This window comes from Tachypleus tridentatus, chromosome 2, assembly GCF_004210375.1.
Source record: "Tachypleus tridentatus isolate NWPU-2018 chromosome 2, ASM421037v1, whole genome shotgun sequence".
Lineage (NCBI taxonomy): Eukaryota > Metazoa > Arthropoda > Merostomata > Xiphosura > Limulidae > Tachypleus > Tachypleus tridentatus.
Genome location: NC_134826.1, coordinates 94021877 through 94047208, shown reverse-complemented (window position 1 = coordinate 94047208; position 25332 = coordinate 94021877). Strand labels below are relative to the sequence as shown.

The 25332-nt window shown below is 34.9% G+C and overlaps 1 protein-coding gene across 4 annotated transcripts in view; it reads left to right on the top strand.

Moving 5' to 3' along the window:
- The window catches only part of LOC143244582 (RILP-like protein homolog), a 53748-nt gene that overhangs the window by 8835 nt on the left and 19581 nt on the right, over positions 1-25332 (top strand). For 3 of the 4 annotated variants that reach the window (XM_076489532.1, XM_076489531.1, XM_076489533.1), the window contains exons 2-4: positions 563-701; positions 13917-14038; positions 25127-25330. In XM_076489532.1, coding sequence (XP_076345647.1) covers positions 563-701; positions 13917-14038; positions 25127-25330 — 465 coding nt within the window. The remainder of the gene's footprint in view (positions 1-562; positions 702-13916; positions 14039-25126; positions 25331-25332) is intronic. The other variant, XM_076489534.1, reaches the window with a different exon arrangement.

Sequence of the window (25332 nt, the reverse complement as noted above, 5' to 3'; positions counted from 1 at the left end):
GGGTTGAGGAATAATTCGTGAGTGTTTTTTCAAGTTAAAAAAAATATATTCATAAATGAAACGCTTTTGCAAAATATTTCATGTCATTTGGTAGATAATTTTTTGCTCTAATAGATGGTGTGTTTTATTTTCATATGTCTTTAATTTTTGCTTTAATTTTCAGCTCATTAAATGGAATGTCAAGTGGACAAAATCGAGCATTTTCGACACCATCTGCTTTTCGCATTTAATTTCTTGCAATTTCGTTTACAACAATGCATACTATATACCTAGGTATTACATGTAATAAAGTATCATAATAAATGTTTTGGGTGTAATGTGTTCATGCATTGAAGTATTGTATAGTCTTGCATGTAATGCTTGAATGAAATTATTTAAAAACGCTCACGAATTATTCCTCAACCTAATATAACTATTAACTTAATTTTGTTTTGAGAAAATAAACAAACTAATAGTTGTGACAGTATAGACCATAATACAAAAAGTTTGCATTTAATGTTTTTTTAGAACTTTACCCAATCATTTGTATTTTAGCAAAATTAATAAAACATTTCTATTATAGGAGCTTGAACAGATAGAAAATATCTGGAGAGAAGAAACTAACAAGTTAAGTGAACTTGTTTCAAAGTTAAAAGAGGAAAATTTTCAGTTAAGCAATTCGCTGAAAGAAAAAGAGAACATCCTTTCTGAAAAATCATCTGGTAAGATAAACCAGCATTTCATAGTTGTATGAGACTACTTATGCCGTTCTACAGTGCGTTTTTTGTTTTTTATGTTTTCTGTACATGAGGTTTTCTGACATAATAAGCATTCTGAAATGTGGGAGTTTGCAGTAAAATTTACAATTTATTTTCAAATTTGAAGATAAAGTCCAGAGTCTAGATCCATATTACTTAATTAACTTAATCAATCATTACTTAATTTACTTAAAAAATTAAGTAGTTGAATTTTTGGATAAAAGTACTAATTGAGTTGTTATATTCAAAACTTTGTTGTAAAATCTATAGTGCTGTATAGGGTTTTTGAGTAGATTTTTTTTCTTATTCATATAACTTATTATTTTTAATATTTGAATTATAATTACACTTTTATCAAAGATTGTTGGTTTAGTGTTCAGTTGTAGGATTAAGCTGAACTTCCTGAGCTTGCTGAACTTCTTAACGTATTATTGAGACTATAACTGGAAATACTGTTAGAAGTGAGGGTATCAGACTGGTGATTCAGTGCTAATTAATTATTATAGACTTTAGTGTCTCTTGCGTATTCATTTGTTATCAAGTAATTCTTGTAAGTTTGTTATATGGGATTGTCTTCATTAGAATATACGTTACTTTTAAACCATTTAATTTTTGAACTACATAAATGTAAGCAACTTATTTTGATTAGAACTTCTTAATAATATTTACTGAAATAAAGAGGTGGCAAAATATTGTGTGATTGAAAGAATGTCGTTATTATAGGAATCTTAACTGTGTAAGGCACTCAAAGGTGTTTAACTTACTGGAAAAGATCAGAAAAAAGCTACTAGGGTGATTCTGGAAATGGAAGAGTTATCTTATATAGATATATTGAGATCTCGTAATGCATATATGTCATAAAGATTTTATTTTTCATTGTCTTACCTAATAATGTTTCAATATTTGCATTTTAATTACTTCTACAAAAATAAATAATGAAAACAAAGGAAAAATAAAAACCTCATAATTAAATATCAAACATTTTAATTTTAAGTAAAGCTATATATTTTATTTGTTATTTTCTTTGTTGTAATATTTGACATGGTTCTACAGGTTGTAGGTAAGTAATCAAAAAAATAACAAAAACAAAGGTTGCAAATACAAAATAAAATGTATAGTATTATTAGTATTTATAACAAAATTTCAAAGTATTTATGATCAGAGTTTACATATCTCACCTTTTCACACACATTTTCTGTGGTTATTTTATTGCTAGCAGATAGCTTAGAAACAAGAAGAAACAAAATTAATAATTCTGTTCTTTTCAGTTCAGACAATGTAATTATAAAGTAAATCTTCTGAGGGTTTTATCTGATCTTTTTACACTTATTTTCTCTGTTTATTCTGCTTTTAGCAGTTGACTTATAGAAACCTGCTAAATATAAAGCAATAAAACATTGTTCCTGTTTAGGTGTTACTTTCCTTTGACACTGTCAATATCAAATCAGTTTTTGTGGCACAATTCCTGGAACTTTCTTTGCTTTGAAAACACTGGGGTAGGACTTGTACTATAGACAATAATGGTTGCAATGAGAATTGTCTAAAGTACAGGGTGTTCGGAACGTCACTGTGCACTTATATATTTATTAACAGACAAAACTGTACAGTGACTTTCCGAACACTCTGTATTACAAAATGTTTGTGCTAAGACTTTGTAGAAAGCTTAAACAGTAATCAATGCACTGTTTCTAATATTTTGTAATGTAAGCTGAGATTTTGGCTACCATACATTACATATGTGTATATTATTACTATTTGCTAATAAAGCTTTAAATTTCTGTTATTTTTCTTTAATATAAAACAGTAAATAAAAATATTTGAAAAACAGTAATCTTTCAAATTAAGAAATTATCTAAGGTATACTAAAATGTCAATTGAAATCTACAGTTTGATACCAAGTTTACTGACATACATACATCTATAAAATAGTAGCTGTTCAATAAAATTTTGAATGTAAGTCACACTTTACATTGAGAATAAGATTTCAGTTATTAATGAAGTCATGATCATGGGTGATAGTAATTTCAGAAATTGATTGAGAAATGCTAGAGTGAAACCATGAGGGAGAGAGGTCACTAGAAACTGGTAGGGCTAATAGGATTATAGGTTGCATCTACAGAAGTATTAAATACAAGTCTAAAAAAATTGTAAGTTAATTATATAGGTCACTGGTTAGGCCACATTTGGAGTATTGTGTTTAATCTTGGGCTACTTATCTTAGGAAAGACATTGATTTGTTGAAAAAGGTTTGGAGGAGGGTTACTAAAATGGTACGTGGGGTGGAGAGGTTGTCATATGATGAGTAATCAGATTTTTAAAATAATCTCTTGAAAAAAGAAGAGTTAAGGATCTGATTTAAATATTTTAAGATTGTAAAAAGAATTACCAATTTTGATGATTCAACATTTTTCATAATTAACAAGAAGTATAGAATGATGGGACACAAATATAGATTTAGACAAGGTAGAAGCCATCTTCTAAGATTATTTTTCAAATTGGATGGTTGACCTATGGAATGGGTTGCTTTTAAATGTTGTGGATGATGCAAATTTGAGTGAGTTTGAAAAAGCTTGATAGGTATGTGAATGATAAGGGCTGACTTGAATGTTTTTTTAATAGTTTTAATTTGATTTATAGGATAGGACAGCCAAGATGAACCAAGAGGCCCATTGATTTTCTTAAACATTGCTATGTTATTGTAAAGGACAGTATTTTTTATTGTTACGTAAGACATAGGACAGTGTATGTTTTGCTATTACATTTATCACAGTGTAGGTATATATTATTTGTTTTGCTGTTTAACACATTACATACAATAATAGGTTTACTGTATAATGCAGTCAGGTAAGGGAATATGGTTTGCTCTTAATGTAGTGATTTATTCAAATTGCCAAATACAAATACAGTATTTGTGTGTGTGTGTGTGTGTATACTTGCATATTATATGATAGTTAATGGAGATTTTTATAGAATTGGGTTTGAACATTTATTCCAAAACAAACATACCATTATTCCACTTATAACTGTTACTTAACTGCCAGGGTTTCTTCCTCTGCTTACATAAGCACTGATCTAATTTTTTTTGCTTGCTCCCATCTTTTATACCTTATTCAATTGCCCTTGGTAATACGTATCTCATGATACTCTCCACCTACATCAAAATAATCTCTGGCCTGGTACTGTATTCATTATTCAGATAGTGTTATCACCTTTTCTCAACAAAATATAAATAATGGGTTTTCCAGGATTACAATCATTCAGAGATACTTTGAATGTTATCATGTTATGTTGATATTTGTAATAATCATTAGTATATCAATTTAAAGAAACAAATTTTTCTTTCTTCCAATTAGCAGACTATATTATGGTGTGAATTTCTGGATTATTATTTCCAGCATGAAAGCAAATTGCATCTCTCCTATCCCACCCCCGATATCTTGTGTTGTACAACAGTTGCAGGAGAGTCACTTTAGATTGAGACTGTTATGATGTTATTCATAGTGAGATGGAGAAATATATTCAGATTTGTGGTGGTTCTCTGGGGTGCTCTGAGACTGGAATTGAAAATAAACCTCAACATTTTGTTCCTGTGCCTTTTTTCAGTCTGCTTGTGGGATAGTGGTACATTTGTAGACTCACAACGCTTGGGTTCAGGGTTTGATTCCCTAGGGTGGCCCCACGGTGTGGATTCCTGTATGTGGTGCGGGGACCTCCCAGGGAAGGTTCAGTTCTTTCAGTTTACCTCTTCTGTGATCTAAACATTGACCCTTGTGTTTGCCATGTGTGGAAACCCGTGAAGTGGAGGATAGGATCCTGGTGGTTGAGGGGTCCAACCCTAACATTCCACTTTGGCCTTGAATTCCTGTAGATGGGTGGTTTTGGAGTGGCCCCCCTTGGGTCAATCACATCTCAATACAGTGAACTCCTCTTGCATTCAAAGGCAATTGGGGATATACCTATTGAGGTTACACCTTATGCTTTTTTTTGAATTAATCATGGGGAGTTGTTGTTAAGAGGGATTTGAAGAACATCCCTGAGTCAGAAATTCTCACTGGTTTGTCCACTCAAGGAGTTGTGCAGTGAGGCGTATCTCTACTCGCAAAGATGGAATTACGATACCAACCAGTATCCTCATTCTGACATTTACATTACCACGTCTACCTGCCACCATCAAGGCAGGTTATCTTAATTGCAGGGTACACGGCCATGCATTCCAAACTCTCTGATGTCTCCAGTGTCAGTGGTTTGGTCATTCAAAGACATCATGTCATGGTTCCTTGACGTATGCTCATTGTGGTGGCAAGGACCATGATGCCTATGAGTGTGAAACAGACCCTCATTGCATAAATTGCAATGGCTCTCACTTGTCCTACTTTTATTCTTGTTCTAAATGGTTGGAAGAAAAAAGAGGTGCAGCATTTGAAAACAATTCATAACATTACTTATCCTGAGGCTCGAAAGTTGCTATCCACCACTTCATCTTGGATGTATGCTGCTGCACTTCATTCCACAACTACAGTGGGAGTGAAGACAGATCTCTCTGTGCCTCCAAAAGAATTGTTCTCAAAATAAATGAAAAGTCTTTTGACCTCCATGGTTAAAAAAGTTAATGAATCAACTTCAACACCCATGTCTGGGCAGGATCCATGGAGGTCAATAGACCTCCCTCAAATAAGGACAGTAAGGAAAAAAGACATGGTTGTAAACAGAAGGGTTCTCCACCCACTTTGCCTACATGTAAATAAAAATGGCCATCTTGGTACAATAGAACTATCGAAGTTTACATTCTAATCTGGATGACCTCAAAACACTGATTGCTTCTTACCATCCTATATGTCTTTCCTTACAGGAAACATTTCTGAAACCTGCTGATACAGTTACCTTTCAGCAGTTTTCTGTGTACAAAAATGATAGGCTGTGTGATGGAGGGGTGGCATTTTTGGTTGATCAGCATGTGCCCACCCTGTCTTTGCCACTCGACAAACCCTTGGAGGCCATAGCCATCCATGTTTCCTTGGGTCATATCATCACTGTTTATTCTCTTTACCTATCGCCTGGAGAAACATATGGTCAGTCAGACCTTGATGCTCTCATTGAACAGTTGCTGTCTCCCTTTTTAATCCTGGGTGACTTTAATGGACATCATCCCTTCTGGGGAAGTGTTGATATTGATGGGAGGGGTCACTCTGTAGAGCATATGCTCTCTGATCACAACCTTTCTCTTTTCAGTACTGGCTCTTTTACTTATTTTCATGCACCTAATCAGTCCTTTTCTGCTATTTATCTCTCAATTTGCTCCCCTTCATTATTATTCCATTTTTCATGGAGGGTTGAGAATAATCCATGAGGCAGTGATCATTTTCCTATAAATTTGATAGAGACTGGCCGTGGTCATTGCCACCTGACCTGCTTGGTGGAAGCTGAATCATGCAAACTGGCCTTCTTTCACTGCTCTCGCAGAACTTGATCCTGCCATTGTCTGTAAGCCAACAATAGATGATTGTGTGGCAGCAGTAACTGACTGTATTATACAAGCAGATGCTCAATTTATTCCTAAAACCTGGACATGTTTTTCACTATATCCTCATCCATGGTGGAAATTTTCTTGCCACATGGCACGGAAGGGGTAAAAACAGGGCTGGGATAATTTCCATAGATATCCCACACTCTCGAATTTCATCTCTTTCCAGCAGGACCATGCACATGCGAGGTGGGTAAGACATCAAAACAAGAAGTAATCTTGGATTAAGTTCACAACCAGCATATCTTCTACCACCAGTTACAAAGTCATATGGGACCTTTATACCACACATCAAGCAGCTATGTGTCAAATGTACAAAAGCACTGAACATCCTTCGTGTTCTCTCTTCCACCACTTGGGGAGCGGATCGATGTTCTATGCTAAAGATATATCATTCTCTTATTCGATCGAAACTCAACTATGGATCACTGGTCTATGGCTCTGCCAGACCATCGGCCTTAAAGATGCTGGACCCCATTCATCATCAAGGACTTCGGCTCTGCACTGGGCTTTCCACACTTTTTCAGTTCAGAGCTTTTACATAGAGTCTCATGAACCTTCTTTGCACCTCTGCCATTTGCAACTGTCTTTACAAAATGCTTTGAAATTTCGTTCCTGACCAAAGCATCCTACTTGAGGTGGTGTTTTCCTTCCTCGGTGGGCCATACTTTTTGAGAGCATATGATCTGCCATTACTCCTTTTGGCCTTTGTATTCAGGTGCAGTTGGATGAATTGGGTCTGTCCTTGGATAACTTTGCTGTATCCATTGGTCAACCATCCCAACATGGCTTCTTACAGTCCCCAAATGTGACTTGTCTTTAAGTAATCTGAGAAAAGCAGACACTCCCAATTGGAAATACTGTCTGCTATTTGCTGAACATCTTTGGAACCATCTTTCCAGTCCTATTTATACAGATGGTTCGAAACCAGGTGACTGTGTGGGCTCTGCCATGGTTTGTTGTGGTTCAGTGGTTGCATGCAGAATCCCCTCTACAGCTTCTGTGTTCACTGCTGAACTGTATGCTTTTTCTCTTGCCCTGGATCACATAGAAGCTAAGCGGTACTCAAACTCCACTATTTATACTGACTCTCTTAGTTCTCTACTGGCCCTGGAATTGCTTCACATTAGTTCACACCCTGTTCTCACCACCATTCAAAACTGACTGGCCCATTTCTCTTTAACATCCACTTCTATCCAGATTTTCTGGATACTGGGCCACGTTGGTATTTGTGGGAACAAGCTTGCTGACACAGCACCTAAGTCTATCTGCTCTGGCACTATCACCACTGTGTCTGTTCCATACATGAACTATGATCCTGTATTCAAGGCTCAGCTCCATGCCAGCTGGCAGTCAACTTGGAGTGAGCAATGCAAAAACAAGCTTTTCCAAATAAAACCATATATTGAACTTTGGCTGTCTTGCTTCCATAAGAATCAGATAGAGGAAGTTGTTCTAACTAGACTATGCATTGGTCACAGTTTTTCATCTCATCATTTTCTTTTATCTGGGACTGATGCACCAATGTCTAGTCTGTGTAACACTCAGGTTACAATAAACCACATTTTACTTTCTTGCCATCATTACGACTATCAACGACAGCACCATTTTAAACTTGTTCTGTCCCAAGGTTTGTCCATAATGTTAGACAATGTTATTGATGGTGGTGACACTGTCCACCATGGTAATTTTTTTAGTTTTTTTTAAAGGCCATTAATCTTTTTAATGCCATTTACATTTTTTAATTTATACATTAGACCTTTTTTAATGTGATTCCCTTTTAAGAATCAAAGTCCATCTAGTTCAATTTGAAATAAGAAAGTGGCCATAACATTAAATAACTTGAAACCAGGACTGGAAAGGCCAACTGCAGGTGACTGACAATGGTTTCTGTACTTACCTGTTAGTCTTCCTGTTGAGTTATGATAATTACAGTCATGCTACAGAAAGTTCTTTACAACTTGTAATAGTGTAGTTTTTCTCTTAACATTGTAGACTAGATGAAAACATTGGTTTTGTGCTATTTATGTTTTTTTTTAAACTTTGTTTTGTTTTACCTTAATTTCCTTTTATGAATTTTACTAAATTAATTTTAACTTTTTACCGGATGTTTGGTGCAGATAGCCTAGCTGCTTTGTGCCATAAGTCACTAAATCAACCAACCAACCAATCCCTAGGGTGGATGTGACAAATTGCTCAGAGTTGCTATATTCTAACATAACTACTTTACCTCATAAAATACTGTTTAAATGACCTATTAAAAAACTAAAAGGAAGCCACTTTTGGATAAGTTGCCTTTTTGTTTTCTGTTGCTTCTTGGTCTGTGTGTGCTTTTTGGGTTTTGTCTTTGTTTCTTTTGAGCCTACACTTTATTTAATGGCTGAATAGTCTGGGACTGAATTTATATTGTTTTTTTCTCTTCATACATGCATATTGTGCTTCATGTGGCTCAAGGTTTACTTCTCAGGTCTTGTACAACATGTTATCAGAACTTTGTGATTTAGCCTATCACACTTGGAAGCATTTTCTGACTCTCAAATAATACATGTACTTGAATTTTGGGTTTGTAAGGTGGAGTTTGTAGATCACCTGAATAGTTCAATGTTCTCTGATGGCTTAGAGTAAGTCTTCATACTTACAATTCTAAAGAAAATTTGACATTTTGTTTCCTTTCACTTCACTTTCAGGATCACTAACTTCATTGATGATAAGCTGGATCCATTGTAACATGCACATTGGTTCATATTTGAGCTCATATATTCCTCTCTGTTATTGTTGGATTCTCGAATTACATTAGCTCCTACAGGGGGTCATATTTTCACCCTTTTTCATTAGTCTTAATCCCTGATATTGGTCTCTCTGTTCATTAGTTTCCACGAAAGATTCTAGTTGCATCCAAGGTTTTTGCTGCTTGGTCAGATTGCCAGAGGCATCAGTGATTATTGTATGTTTTCAGGGGCTATATAAGTTTAGTTCCAAGAATTTCTGGATGTGTGGTAACCTTAATCATGGGTGCTAGGAGCACTGTAGGTCTTTGAGTCACTGTTAGTCATTCAGTTCATATTTTCTTCACTATTCACCTGTAGGGTTTTCATCTTCCACTTTTCATCAGGAGTTGGAACTTAGTTCTAGGATTATCTGTGTTTGGTTGGTCTGGGGGGTAGTAAGAGAGTTGTGCTTGTTCTTCAGTTTTTATTTTTATCATTCACCAGACAAGAAACTGGTGTCCAGTCATCAATCTTCATTTTCTATATTAATGTGTAGATTCTCTAAGGTTCATTGTTATTCATTATCCAATCTGATTTGACATTTTTTACTGGGATTGTAAAGGGCCAAGGTGGTTGTAGTTGGTTTATATCTGCACTTTTCCATAGTAGTGATATATACCATGCACTTTGCCATAGTAGTGATATACCACCACTGTTGGTATTTGTGGTGCATAAGAGTCAGGTACTGCAGTTCTGGATATTTCCTTTTAGAATCGCATCTGCTTCTAAGAAGTTCTGCCATATCATATTAGTTTTTTCTCATCTCCTTCATTCCATTGTCCTGGCACATTTCATTCAGTGGATGACTGAATACTTCTGGTACTGTCTTGTTAGTTGTCAAACTATCACATCCTTATTATACTTTCAGAAACAACCAAGATAAGCTTCTTTCTTAGGACTGAGATATCTCATCTTTCACCAATTCAATACATCATCAGTCAAGGTATTTTTTATTTTTCATCTCATCTCTAAGTTGGGCTCAGCTGACTCCTATTCAGCTCAATGCTATAGAATAGGATGCCGCACTCTTACTCACCCCTCCTGCTTCCACTGCACAAATGGTTCTTCTTCTCTGGGAATGTGGACATCCCTTTTATCCCTAGTGCTTTTGAGACAAGAACATAACTGATCCTCTTATTGATTTCTTTGCAACTAAGGGTCATAAACATTGATTGATTGGTTTCCTCAGTTTTCTTTGTTGGGAACATTCTTTAATCTCGAAGGGTTTGGTACTACGTTATGGGTTCCTCTACTACCACCATGTCCAGAGTTCCTTTTCTTCATAAATGTTTTGTTTCATGGATGGGGTGAGTATACTAACAGTCAGGAATTCCAGGATCTATGCATAGACAAAGAGGATTTGTTACACATGTTTTCATCCTTATTGCTTTTCAACAGGCAATGCCTTGTGGTAGGGCCTTATTAAGGGGTAAATCATCAGGCTTTACTCTGAAAATTTTGTAGTGGTATCTTGTTTATCAAAGAGGCATATGGTCTAGAGCTCCTTGTTTTTTAATTTTGGATCTCTCCTCTCTTACCACTCTTTTATCTTGCCATATTCCATGAGTTGTGGCTGTTGTAGAAGGTCATTTGTCTCAATTCAAACAGGTTCTTCCAACAGAATAGGTGTTGCACTGCAAGATTCTGTTGGATTGGCTCTCATTGTATCACTCAACTTCTGGCAACTTTGTCTCAGTAACTCATCTTCAATACATGCACTCTATCAGGGCAGGACAGGATTACAACTGTAAGCCTACTCTCCACTTCATATACTACCCATGGTGTCAAATAGGATTTATTCCAATCCACTGTCAGGTTCTGTTGATAGCTCCAAATTCGCTGCTCCATCTGACTTTCTGTGCATGCAGTCCCTTCCAGTGTGTTGATCTCTTCCAGTTCTTCTTTGAGCTCTCTCTGCAGAGGCATATATGATCTGATATGGTACACCTGGCTTTCCAGAAGCTCAGCCTTCTGGAAGAGTGGTTCTGATGTCTCTTATAAAGTTCCCACGTATCTGTCTCAGTTTCTACATAGTTTTTAAAGCACATTTATCAGTGGTAATGGCATGCATGTAAGCAGTGGTGTACTGAGAGGAGATTGAACCTTGTTCAATCATTGGTGTCAACTACAACTCATTTTATGACATGGCTTGTTGGCAGAGATTTATTTATTTTTCACTGTCACCTTGTTTAAGATGGTTTTATTGTGACTCCATATGTTTTGAGTCCTCAGTATTTTCCATATTTCTTGGGTTGTTTTGGATACTTGGTCCCAAATCACCATTCCAGTTACCTACCAGATATATTAACTCTTTTGGCGCGCTGAATAACAACTTTGAATGTTTGGCATGGCGCTGAAAATATATGTTTGATACTTCAACTAATTACGGTATCAGTACTAAAAGCATGATATCTCAACAATAACTTAACAAAAGTCCCTGAAATATTCAGTGATTGTACCCAATACTATATACGTTAAATTCAATACATAAGAATAACAGGAATAAAGAAAGGTTGCCTGCCGTGCTGAGTCTTCAAGTCAACTGTGGTTGCCAAACCCGCCAAAGGGGTTAAGGTCACATTATGTATTTTTTCTCAACACCTGTTTGTGACCTGACTTTTATATGCCATGTATTCCCTTTATCTGCATGTTTCTTTTTCGTGGCTGTTGACTTAAGGATATCACCAGTCAAAATGATTTGTGGCATTTATCCAAAAAACCACTTTCTGTTTTTTGTACCTTCTCAGATAAGTTCTTATACAATACACTGTCAGATGGAAAAGAAGTTTGGTCCTTTTCTGTGATTCATCTGATTACTGTTACTTTTTTCTAAGTCCAATCAGATTTTAATATTGGTCATGTTCAGCAAATATATTAAAGGCTTTGTTGTCTATAATACCTTTAGAGATGCTAGAAAATGTTTTTTATTCTAGGCTTTCTTTCAAAACGAGGTAACTTCTGTGAGTCTTATCTAATTAGATTTCATTTTCTAATGCTGCTAGCAGCCCAGTCAAATTTCCTTCTGGAAGTTATTATGCAGACTAGTATCTTTAGCTCACATTATTTGCCTGATCTAGCAGTTTTCTGATCTGAGGGTTTTGTCTATCACCTGTAGCTATATAACCATTTCTACTAGATTATTCAGAAGGCTGAGTATGTAAACCTTTTAGGGTCCATTACTTTATTTCATAAGATCCCACTTTCTGGCAAGTGTGGCCCATACAGGTGTGCTTTTATCAAAACCAATTCCACATTAACAACCACTGTAGAAATGAGGTGTTCCATAAGACCACGTAGGAGCTAAACCAAGTAATATTACTGTTCTGTGATGGACTATCATAAGTAAAGTGTAAAGGGATCCTGCCCAGGTCTGCTTATGTTTTTGATTGAATAAATCAAGGTTGGTTTGCTTTTAAAAATTTAAGGAACTTGGATCATCTATTGCACTGTTTCCAGAACACTGTTCTTTAGGACTCTCCAATGCACATTATCCTTCAAATTCTACTAATGGAGCTTTGGAGTCCTTGTTGCATCTAATTTCCAGTCACTGGGGTGGTGAACAGAGTTTTGTCCTCCAGAGTAAATTTCTCCACCTTTGGAAAAGGGGCAAATTCAAAGCCTTTCTACCTAGGATCATGGATGTTTTCCCCAGATGTCAGTAGGAGTAGCACTAGTCTACTTGTAATACTGGTTCAGATTTTATACTTGGCTCTTTGGTTTGGGTGTGCATGGCTCAGATTTAGTGCATTGTTCATGGAAGGATGTCCACTGTGTCCTAATTCTGTCCATGAAGTGGTCCCATCTCGAGTCTTCAGTTAAACACAGCTGTTCCATGTCACAACATAATTCTGGTAGCAAGTGGAAAGTACCATGCCAACATAGTGTGGAAGTGAGGATAAATGTTGATAATTCTAGACTGGATGAGTTTTGTTTCATTTAATTGAGTAAGGTGTACATGATCCTGTCATTCCAAGCTGGGGGTGCTGCCTTTCAAATGTTTTCATGTTGAGGAGAATGTTTGTCCACTTTTGTGTTGCTAACTTTCTTTTTGTGATTCAAGTGACTAAAAATGCATCATTCTGTGGTTACAGATTGTGATACACTTATAAGTATATATATCTATATTGTTGTGGGCTAATTGCCCTAGCCATCAACAGGGGATATAAGGACCAAAACCTCTTAATCTCAACTCTGAATAGTTGAAACCTCAGCTATCTGGTTGTTGTTGGCCTATAGTGATGATCACTTATATACAATTTCACCCACAAATCGGAAATTCAGTTTGGGATAATGAGCATACCTGTTCTGGGTGTAGTACAGTTCCCCCACAAGGTTACCAATCTTTTATTGACACACTAATAATCTGTGTTGTTGCTTTCTCTCAGGATAATGCCTTCACTGATCCCTCCAGTTTATCATTGTGAGATCCTAGCTATAAGTGGGAAAAGAGGTATGTACATTTTGGAATTAAAATTTTCCTAAATTTAAAATGTATTTCAAATCATACTTACCTCCTATCATATTCTCTCATTCTTTCTCCCCACTAAGAACCAGTGTTAGACAAAGGGATTTAGTAAACCTTGAAAACGTGATGACATCTGAATGAGGTGTTTATATATAGTACCAGGATAAAGGGCACATTGACATAAGTGGATAATATCATGCAATAAATATTGCTGAGGGCAACTTAATTGGATATAAAAGACTGGAGGATGCAAAAATATAATTAGACTAATGCTTAGATGGGCAAAGGAAGAAACCTTAGTATTTGAGTAATAGCTATAAGTGTGTGTTGAGGTAAGTATTATTAGAAATATATTTTCAAATTAGGAAAATTTTTAGTAAAATGTTAACTTGTCTTTACCAAAAATGCATGTACTTGTCTTACAGCTAACATACCTGAGCAAGAACTGAAGGTGGTACAGAAATTGAAGGAAATTGTGGAGAGACAGAGAGAGCAGATTGATAAGAAAGACAGAGAATTTAATACAAAATGTAATGATGTTGATGCTGTAAGTACCTTATGCTAAAATTGGTGCTATTAATACCCCTTTGAGATGTGCATAAAAATGCTTTTAAGTACCCAGGAATGATACTAATCTGTAACCGGTTTTTTATGGTGTATTGTGTATTCTATAACAGTAAGAATGCTCCAAGCATTCCGTGATTGTATATATATGTTGCAGATATTTTGTACTGATTATGCTTTAAGTTATACTTATTGATATTGATGCAATAGCTTTGTGCATATTTTAATAATCTAATTTTTATGGTTTAGTGATATTCTAAATGCCCTGTATTAAAACATGCAGATATGTCATTCATTTTAGTGATCATATTCATGGCTTAAGAAACCTGTAACAATAATGATGCTACCTTTTTTTCTTCCTTTTTTCTTTTTTTTTTTTTTAACACTGCTTTCACAGGCCAATCACCCAGAATTTTAACTGCATAGTAGACTTTAGTATGTAACATCATTCTGAAATGAGCTAAATCTCTACTTCTAGCATTTTTCAGGTGGAATAAAATCCCACACGAAGCTTGATGAAAAAATTTACAGATTTAGTGACGCTCTTACAAGTTTCTAACTCCTATAGTACAAAGTAGTAAACTTAGAAGATTTACATATGGTGTCTTCAGTCTCTGTTTCCTTTTTTTTTAATGCCATTGACTAACATAGCAGTACAAGTATAACATTTCTCTGAATACATTTCTTTTGCAGAACTTGTTGCACATCGTTGGCAGATGAGAATGGTTTTGTATCATCAGATGTTTTACAAATGTCATTTCCAGTCAAGTTCATGAGACCATTTGGATTTCCAGGTTACTACATGGTGCATATAATCCTTAATGTAGCCATACAGAACATGAGCAAACAATTGTTTTTGTTAAGAGCACTGAATCTTGATGCCTTTGATTGAGCTTCTTCATTTGAAAAGCTTGAAGTCCCTGTAGATTTGATATCATAGAACTGCCAAATCGAGTAAACATTGTTACTGTGCTCTGTTGGAATACTACAACAATGCCTTGAACTCCTTGCTTTTACACTTGAGTTCTTGGATAATCTGAATTGTTTCTTCAATGTCACAAAATCCAAGAGATTCTCAGAAGTATCACAAGACATTTCATTTTCATCAATCACCAATTAAACAGCATAATCAATCTTTCCTTTTTTCTTTTTCTTTCTTCCTGTCTTTAATTTGCTCTGTGGCTGTTTCCCACCTAGTTTTCATGCAGTTTTGATTTCTGGATCTAAATCATTGCATCCACAGTGACATCGAGGGCATTCCTTGGAGTGCTGCACACACACATTTTGCACTTGCATTTTGTTCTTTTCCTGTATTAATATAGCTTTAGCAATACAAGATAGGTAAACTTACTATCTAAATGTCAGTATCTGTTTTGTGGCCAGTTGTATATCTGGTTTTCACATAGGGTGTGGCAATCACCTGCTTTTTGTTCAATTAGGTTTTGGTAAAAGTGTAAGCCAATAAATAAATGATTTGTAATGATTTGAAAAATTATGTCCAACAAATCATTGGTACTTAGCCTGTGGAGCACTGTTAAAAAGTATGTGGAGTTAGTTCAAGTATTTTCTAAGGATATTTGTGTAAGAAGCTGTCTCAGAAAGTTTTTTATCATTTTTATAAAAAGAATATTCAAAACTTCTAATATGAGACATTTTATATATGATTCAATCATAAAATTAGAAAAGTTACATATTAATTTTTGGAACTTCATAAGTAATTATAGATATATATGTCAAAAATCATTAACACACACTTCTTCAGAATAATCATAACTATATCAAGCTCTCCATTGACCTACAATACTAGAATCCAGATTTTGATACAGATAGCTGGTAGAGCACAGATATCCCATTATATAGCTTTGTTTTTAATTACAAACAAACAATTAACTATATCAAAATTTAATCAACTGAGGAAAGTTCTTACTTAAATTTCAATCTTTATGTAACAATTGTGATAGATACATTCCTTATTTAGTAGTTGATCCCCAAATAAGTGGTAGCACAATCTTGCTGTGGTTCTCAAGTATGTGTAAATTAGACAGTGCTATAAAAAAAACTGATTTGATATGGAATATGAAGGTTTTGTAGTCTAGAAGAAATGTTAGTTGTATTATGTATGCTGTTGGTTTTTGTAAGCTTTAGTTTTATATTGTTGAAAATTGGACAACAGATTAGTAGGATGTGGCATCCATTGTGAAGGTCAGTCTTAGTTGAAGATAGCACAGTCTGAATGAACTGGCTTTTGTGAAGAACTGTAAGTTTAATGTTGAAGGCCGAAGGGAAGAGCCTAGTAGAATAAAAGCATTATATCCAGAAAACAGTTTTTGCTGCTGAGGATTAGGCCAAAGAAATTTATGTGGGAGTTTCCTATTTTCTTCTGTTGTATAATTGTATCCTTAGTAAAGACATAGGACTTAAAGCTTTTCCTGATTTGGAAATAGTGGTTGTTAAAAGACTTCATAGTGTGTATAATATGGACATGTAATGGAGAAGGTATATTAGTTTAAAATAATTCATATTGGAAGGGAATGCTAAACTTGCACCTGTATATATAGCTAGGTGACATCAGATAATCTAACCTGTATAAAAGCCCTGTGTGTCATATCATGTCATACTTCATTTGTTGAAATAGGAGGATTCATAAAAGCCAAAATATATTTGTTTACACAGAATAATTCAATAACTTTTTGACCATTATAGGGGTGAAAGAGGACCAGGGGATGCCATGAAACTATGAAAACTATAAGTGTTGATATAATAAGCCTAAAGAGGTGTTATGGGATCATATCACTGTTATGTCAGCAATTAAACAAACCTCTTTAATCTACAGAGACTCTAAATTAAATATTTTTTTAGTTGGGTTGTCTATACATTTCATTTATTTTCATTACATAAACTAACAATAATATTAGGTTATACTTTTGTTGCTGAACAACATGACATAAAATCTATTGTTGGAAGGTAGTGTTATCAAAATGTAGTGGCTTTTTGTATTAGAAGTTGTTAATTGACTTCTGCCAATAAGTATTATATGAATATGCTAGAAATTCCTTTCATGAATGATCTTAATTTTGATTGTTCCACAAATGGATGTATAGCTGATGATGCATGTGCTTCAGCTTCTTGTTAGTTTTATCTGGAGGTTGACATTTCTTAGGTTACTTTCAGCTACTCCTGATGCTTTACTTCCATGGGTTTGGTCTTGGTAGATTAATGTTACACAAGGTAACTTGGTAAGGGTTATATGTGGCACCCCACTGAAGTTGTCTTCAGGGAGTGGCTGATCTCGTCAGTCTTGGTGTATACCCATGGACTATGATGAACACTTTTGGGATGGGGCGTTCCACGAGATGGCCATACCTCATCCGACCCAAAACAGGAGGAGGATTAACACCATCTTTAATTCAATTTGAGCAGAAAGGAAGGAATTAAGTTCCATACTGATCTACAAAATAGAGCACACATGTGCAAATCCATAACTGCAAACAGTCACCTGAGAACTTGACATTTCAACAAAAGCAGGAAGGGATGTGTCAGTTCAAAACCCATTGAACTTCTTCCAAACAGCATAAAATCAACTTTATGTAATGAACCTCCTTATGTTGGGGTACTAGAGGGACAACATTTACTCCATGTAACATCAGTTCAGACAGGACTGCACAGAAACTGAAGTACATTTGTGTGCAACCACATCCTCTAGGGCCCACAGCATGGAGGTGTAATACATATTGGAAAGATATGCATACAGCAAAAACCCTAGAATAAGGTTGGATAAAGAATAGTGATCAAAATATGCAAAAAGATTTAAGTTAATTGGTTCAGCTCTAATACAAAACTACTTTCTGGGAACTAGCATTCAGTTGATGGTGCAATGAGGAATCTCAATCAGAGGGGTATGTTGCATTGCATGGAATTGAATCATCTCTGTAAAAAATACACAAACTCATCCTTCAGATAGAACTGCACAAAAGCTAGGAGTAGCAACAACTTTCAGTCACCAATGGCACACAGGTGGAGCATTTTTTCTGAAATATATGTAACATCATTCCCCAAATAGAACAACACAGAAACTGGAGCACAATGCCAAACCTAGAGTCCCACTACATGGAACTATAGAAAATATATGCAACTTCACACTCCAGATAGAACTGTGCAGAATATGGGTGTGGTATCAACCTCTGGGATTCACCACATGGAGGTTAAGCACAAGGTTGGAGGATCTATGCCATCTACATCAGCAGAACATCACAATCTTACTTTCTACTCAATGGAAATCATCATATTTAAGAGGATGCCTCCTTGGTTCACCATTCCAGCTCTTTAGAATTGGAAAGTAGTTTTGGACTGGAGTTGACCTGGTGGCTATGGTCTGATTTTGGGACAAGATTAAATCAGTGACAACAGGTTTTCTTTTACACTTTTTATTTTGTACGAGAAATCTTTTTATCTCTTTTACAAATTGGTACTATAAGGGTTAAAAGTAGTGAACTTGATTGTAGAGACCCTATTCTGTTGAGCAACGGACTTCAGCCTTTGGCTTATGTAGACATGGAATTACTGGAGGGATAGAGAACAAAAGAAGTAGAGAAGGGTATGTATTATGAACTTAAAGAGGCTATAGTCAAAGGTCATTCCTTGATATAGCATGTGGGTAGAATAGTCTGTGGGGTAAATAGGGAGAAAAAGTAAGATTATGATAACCTGTGTAAAGGTGGAAGACATCACTAACCAAGCAAAAGATATAATGAAGGGGACTAGCAACAGTGCAGATTTTGTTGTGTATGTGGGGCTAATCATATAGGGAAAGGTAAGTCAGAGTAGCTATTCAATAAGTTCAAGGGATTGATAAAAACTTTTAAAGATAAAGGCCATAAATGCCATAAATTAATAGTGTCAGAGATACTGCCAAGAACTAATTGTGCAGATGAAATTTTGAGTAGGTCACTAGGGCTGAATACTAAACTGAAATTAATATGCAAGAATGAGTAAGTTAACTGATTAGATTTCCAGGATCATTTCAGAGGGAGGATGGAACTTTTTGGAATGGATGGTTTACATTTAAGTAAGAAAAGGTCTGACATGTTTGCAAGGTTATTAACTTAGCTGAAGGGAAATTTTAAACAAGGAGTAGATAGTGGTGTGGTCAAAGATAAACTAAATGAAACAAAATTGAGACATAGAAGAAAGTTTATCATAGAATATTGGTATTAAAGCAGTTACAAGAATAGGTTTAATTGTTACTATTGTAATGCTTAAAGTATAAGAAATAGATGACTTTAGGGCACTGGAAGGAATAGAAGATGTTAATATAATGGGAATAACTGAAACATTGTTAAATGTAGATGATTTTGACAACAGAAGTTTCTTTGAAATACCTTGTTATAGGTTATTTAAATATAGGGATAGGGTAGTAAAGAGAGGAGGAGGAGTGGCTGTATGTGTAAAGTGAGAGTTGCATCTTGTATATTAAGGATAACAGCAAGGAGGTTGAATCCATTTGTGTTTCCTTTAGTGGGTATCAAAGGAAAATGCTCTTAGTAGAAATATGTTACAGACCACCAGATGAAATTAGTAAAAACCTTTACAGTGAGAATAAGATTTCAGCTATTAATGAAGTCATAATCATGGGTGATATTAATTTCAGAAATTGATTGTGAAACGCAAGAGTAAAACCATGAGGGAGAAAGGTCACTTGAAATTGTTCAAGATGGATTTCTTCACCAATTGGTTAAGGAACCTACTAGAAACAATGCTGTTTTCAATTTATTATTAACTTCTAATATAGAAATGGTTGAGAGGGTAAAAATTGGGGAATATCTAGGTACAAGTGATCATTGCTGTATTAGGTTTAATATTTTTCCACATCTGGAAATCAAATTTTAAAAAAGAAGTTATGGAGGGATGCAACAAGAATTATCTGTTGCAAATTATGTAGCTGAGTTATTTGGAGACACTGAAAATGTGGAAAATTTTTCAATATTCAAAACAAATATATTCCTTAAAGAAAGAAAAGGGTAACTGCAAGTAAAAAAAATTAGATGATACATAAAGGGTGTGAGAGAGGAAATTAAGTAAAACATCACAAATTTAAGAAATTTAATTTTAGTGATATTGTAGAAGATAAAGAAAGCTGGTCAAATAGGAAATTTAGACATCCAAAAGGATGTATGAAAAAACTAAGCTGAAAACAAAATTTAATAGTAAATAATTTGTAAAGTATGTTTGGGGTAAACAAAATATTAGGATGGGGATAGGATACTTGGAAGGATGATAAAGGAAGGCTTGTATGCGATGGTTATGGAATAGCTAGCTTGTTAAATCCTGCTATTTTATCAGTTTTTACTAATAAAGACTGAAACAATATTCTTCATCTTGAACAATTGACAGATTAAAAAAATTGAAAAGTACATTGCATACATTTTGAGTTTGTTAGAATAAAGCTGTTTAAAGATTGAAAAGACTCCTGGGCCAAATAATATTTCCCTGAGGGTTTTAAAAGAAGTCAAGGTTTGGAAATGTGAACTATTTGCCATACCTGTTTGTAAGTCCTTGAATAATCGGCAAGTACTAAGAGTTAGGAAATTAGCTAATGGTCACTCCTATCTTCAAGGGAGATAATAGAAGTTGTTCCATTAATTATAGGCTTATTAGTTAGTTGTTTGGAAAGTTTGGTAATAGATACATTGCATAGTCAAATAACAATGTTTATAATTTTATCAGATAGATTATGTGGTTTCACTGAGGGAAAAGTTGCCTTACAAATCTTTTGACTTGCTTTGATAATGCCATTGCATATGTAGATGAGGATAAGGGTGTAGAGTTGGTATATCTGAATATTCAGAAAGCATTTGACAAAGAAGCAGATTAAAGGCTTGTAAAGAAACTTATCTCTATAGATGTGTGGAATATGTTAACTGATTGGATAGAAGAGTGTCTTGATAGAAGAAAGCAGAAGGTTCTTATAAATGGAGTTCAATCAAACTAGATAAATTTAGCTAGTGGTGTACCTCAGGGCTCAATCTTACAACCATTGCTTTTTTGACTTTATTGATGACATAGATGAAGGAGTAGTCTATAAATTACTTAAATGTACTGATGGTATCAAGGTCGTTGGTGTTGCTGCTGTTTTACAAAAGGAGTTGGGCAAATAAATAACATATGGGTTTTAGTTGTGATAAATGAAAGATATTACATGTAGGTTATCATAATTTGAATTATAATTAGATGGGAATAACCTTAACAATGTCATAAACTAAAAGGATCTTAGTCTAATTGTTTATCAGTTTCTTCAGACATCCAGTAGTGTGTTGTTGCTATTTGTAGTACTAATGGGAGTTTAGGTTGTATTTACAGAAGTACTGAATACAAGTTTAAAGAGGTTATAATTTCATTGTATAGTTTACTGGTTAGGCCACATTTGGAGTATTGTGTTCAGATTTGGGCTGTTTGCCTTAGAAAAGATACTGAGGTGTTTGAAGAGAAGGGTTAGAAGAATGGTGCCTGAAATGGAAGGATTGTTATTCAGGAAGAGGTTGAAAGCTCTTTTAAATTATTTGTGCTAGTAGAAGAAATTGTGCTAGTAGAAGTTGTCAATAAAGGAAAATCCTATATAATGTTAATGGATCCTGTTCCACTGGAATATGTATGGATTTAGGAAGCTATTTTTATATTTAACACATTTGAAATTCCCCAAAAAAAAAAAAAAAAAAAAAAAAACAGGTCCTGTATTAATATATTAATTTTGATGGTGGAACTGTTATGATGCATTCTAAAGGTGATGTTGCAACACTACAAAAGAAACAACAACAAAAGTTATCCTTGTCCTATACCTCTACCACTGTGCAGTTCACAACCTTCAACTGACAATTCTAGATTTAGTGAATATCTTTCCTCATATTGCTTAGTTTGAGGAAACTTTAAAATGGATTTTAAATTTAACTTGAATAGCCCAAAAAAGGAAAATATATGAAAAAGAAATTGCAAAGGTTATAGATGAAATTTTGCTCACTTTGATGTTAAACAGATGTAATGAGTCTCAGACAAAGTAAGATATTTAAATGCTATGCAGCAAAACCTACAGTGTGAAGTTACTAGTGGCAGTGATGAATCAGCAGATAAGACAAGGAAGATTCTTGTTGAAAGTGTCAGTTTCATCAAAAGTATATTACCTAAGAGATATCCTATAGCCAGTATCATATCTTTCATAAACCTTTCACGCTAATGACCTACTGTTGATACATGCCCAGCATGTAGTGGAACAATTTGTCTTAACATTAGTAGAACTGAAGAATGACTTAGGTGTACACATGCAGCACATTTCTGTACTGCCAAGAAGAAAGTTTGGAGATGGTTCAGCAGAATACTAATTGTCTGGGTGCTTTCTCCCAGAAACTAGTTTCACAATTAATATTAAACTAGTTAACAGAATATCCAAATACATTGAAAGGTTTTCCAACTTAATTCCACACCAGCTCAGGCATTTGGTGATATTGTCTACACATTTTGGGCAGAAGCAAGAGAACAGGTCATTTTGCATGAGAAATGTGAAATTGAAGTAATCCTAGTAAATTTTTGTATTATTTTCACTGAGGAGGAAGAAAAGGTAGGAAATTTACAACAATTATTTATCATAAAACTTCATAATGGTCTATCTGTGTTCTGCCCACTATTGGTACTGAAGCCATGTTTTTATTGTTATAAGCCTAAAGACTTACTGCTGTGCCACTGGCTTCATATTTGTCATTGGACAGTATTTTACAAATGTTTCAAAATACTTTTAATCTGTTCGAAGACAAATGTGCAGATTGAGCCGCATGTCAGCCTGAAGGTTTTGTTGATACCAAGGTTGAATATGCAAACAGAACTGGTATATTTTGTGCATGAAAATTTTCATATGTGCTTTCAGTCCACAAAACTATCAAAATTTTTTGCCTTATGTCTCCCTGGTGCAAATTCTTCTCACTATCTTCAAGAGGAGCATGAAAGAGGTATGCCACTTACAGTTACCAACCACAAGGGAAGTGAATCTTGGGGACTTACTGATTGTGTACATTACAAAATAATTGAAAGTATGGCTGTGGTAGTACTGTTTGGGTAGTATAGGTCACTCCATGAACAGCTTGTGAGCTTTTCTTCTGCAGCACTATCACTTTATTATCCTGGTCTTTACCTGTCTATTTGAGTTGTAGTGAGAAGACTGAATGGCCTGATCCCACCCTTACCACACTACACTCTTTGTCTTGGAGACCACTTGTGTTTGGGTTTTTGGTTGGTCATGCTGAATTTCTGCTCATCCCTGCGACAACTGGGGCTCTTTTGCCTTTCTTTCTAGGTGAAGAGTATATCCTGTTCAAGAAGAGATGCAGTCTTCCACGGTGCCCCTGCCATTGGTTGTTATACTATATGGGCTCTCATGAGCAAAACTCATCTAGCTTTAATGTTTGTACCAGCCCCTTCACAATTTCAGTGTGGGATTCTAGCTATTCTATGTAGAGGTGAGGTATCATATTCAAAGTTGTAATTTTCTTACCTGAAAGTATGTTTCACTTCCATACACCTTTACATATGTTCTTCTCATTTCCAGCTCCTCGCTAGTACAGCGGTAAGTCTACGGGTTTACAATGCTAAAATCAGGGGTTCGATTCCCCTCGGTGGGCTCAGCAGATAGCCTGATGTGGCTTTGCTATAAGAAAACACACCTTCTCATTTCCTATGCACTTTCTTCTTACTTCATCTAATGGTAAAGTTATTCAAAGTAGAAGTTCTTAATGGAAATTATTGTTCAAGCAGGTTGCATCACTTTCCTATTGGTGGTAAGCTATTGCCACATAATGATGTCATTATCCTCTAGCACATTTAACATTAAACATAGCTTTTAGATGGGAATTAACTCTAGGCTAGTAACATGCAGATCTCTCGGGGTAGATGCATGAATGATCAAGGTATTCTTTGTGTAAAAGTGAGTATCTATGAGAAGTGCATTTGCAGGTAAGGAGAATATCAATTTTAAATTAAAGTTATACTTGATTTGTTTGTGTATTTTATGGGATAGTGACGGACCAACTAGAATTTTCAACTATTTTGTTCTATGGACAAGAACTTTATGTATTCAAAAATAGACCCCTGTTAAAAGCTATCTGCCATTTTGTTTTGCCCAGTTAAACAAATGATCTAAATCTTTTTGTGGAGCAGAAGCAGCATCCTCAAAGCCAGCAGTGCTGAAGACATCATTGTCAGCAAATATCACTGATGTAAATCAAAAAGAGAAGAGGTCCTAAAACTAAAACTGAATTCTGAGGTGTTCTTCACTGTGACACTGATTCAGTTTGATTTAACTCCATTTATATCAAACCTCTTTCTTCTTCCATCTCTGCACTTTTCTATCTAGAGAGTCAACTTATTCCCAACACTTATAGATATCATTTTTAACAAGCCTTTTATGTGGGATACCTTATAAAATGGTTTCTGAAAATCTAGATATTCCAAATTCACAGTCATACTCTACACAAACAGCAATCTTTTCAAAGAATAGTAAGACAATAGTTTCCTATAGTGAAACCATAAAGACTATTTAACAAGGTTTTAAACATTTTTGGCAGGCAAACCTTTAGTCTGTATTGAGTTGTGCTATTGTATATCATGTTTCAAATTCAAAATATGTAAATTTTACCCTCCTGAATAATCTTTAATAATGACTGTTTTCATTATGCTTGTAAGGCAAAATATAAGTCTCCTCTTTTTGTACAGAACTTAATCAGTTCACACTACCCACCAAATTGTATTTGTCATGAGAACTAGATCAGCAAAAGCATGAAATTAAAAATTAGTTACTTAAGTATTTCAGTGAATAGTAAATGTACATAGTTAAAAATTATGCATTTTGTGATGGTTTACTAATAGCTTTATTTTCTGTGTAGTTTTCTTAAAATTTTACACTTGTGTTACATTTTGTTTTTAATCTCATTAGTTTGAAATAAGCCTACTTAAAGCTTGAGAAACCTTTGTCCAATTTATACACATTGTTATTATAAAAAGTCCTACCTGATTTTATATGGATCTGTATTATCAGATCCAGCAACAGGTTCAAAAGTTGGTGCTTTTAAATAAGGACTTACAAAGGAAACAGAAACACCAACAGCAGCAGATGAAAGCCATTATTGAAGAAAAAGCACAATTACAAGTATGCCTTGAAGAATGTCAGACGGAGATTCAGCAGTTACGTGACCAACTGGGGATAGCAATGAAAAAAAATTTCAAATTGGCACAAGCTGAAGT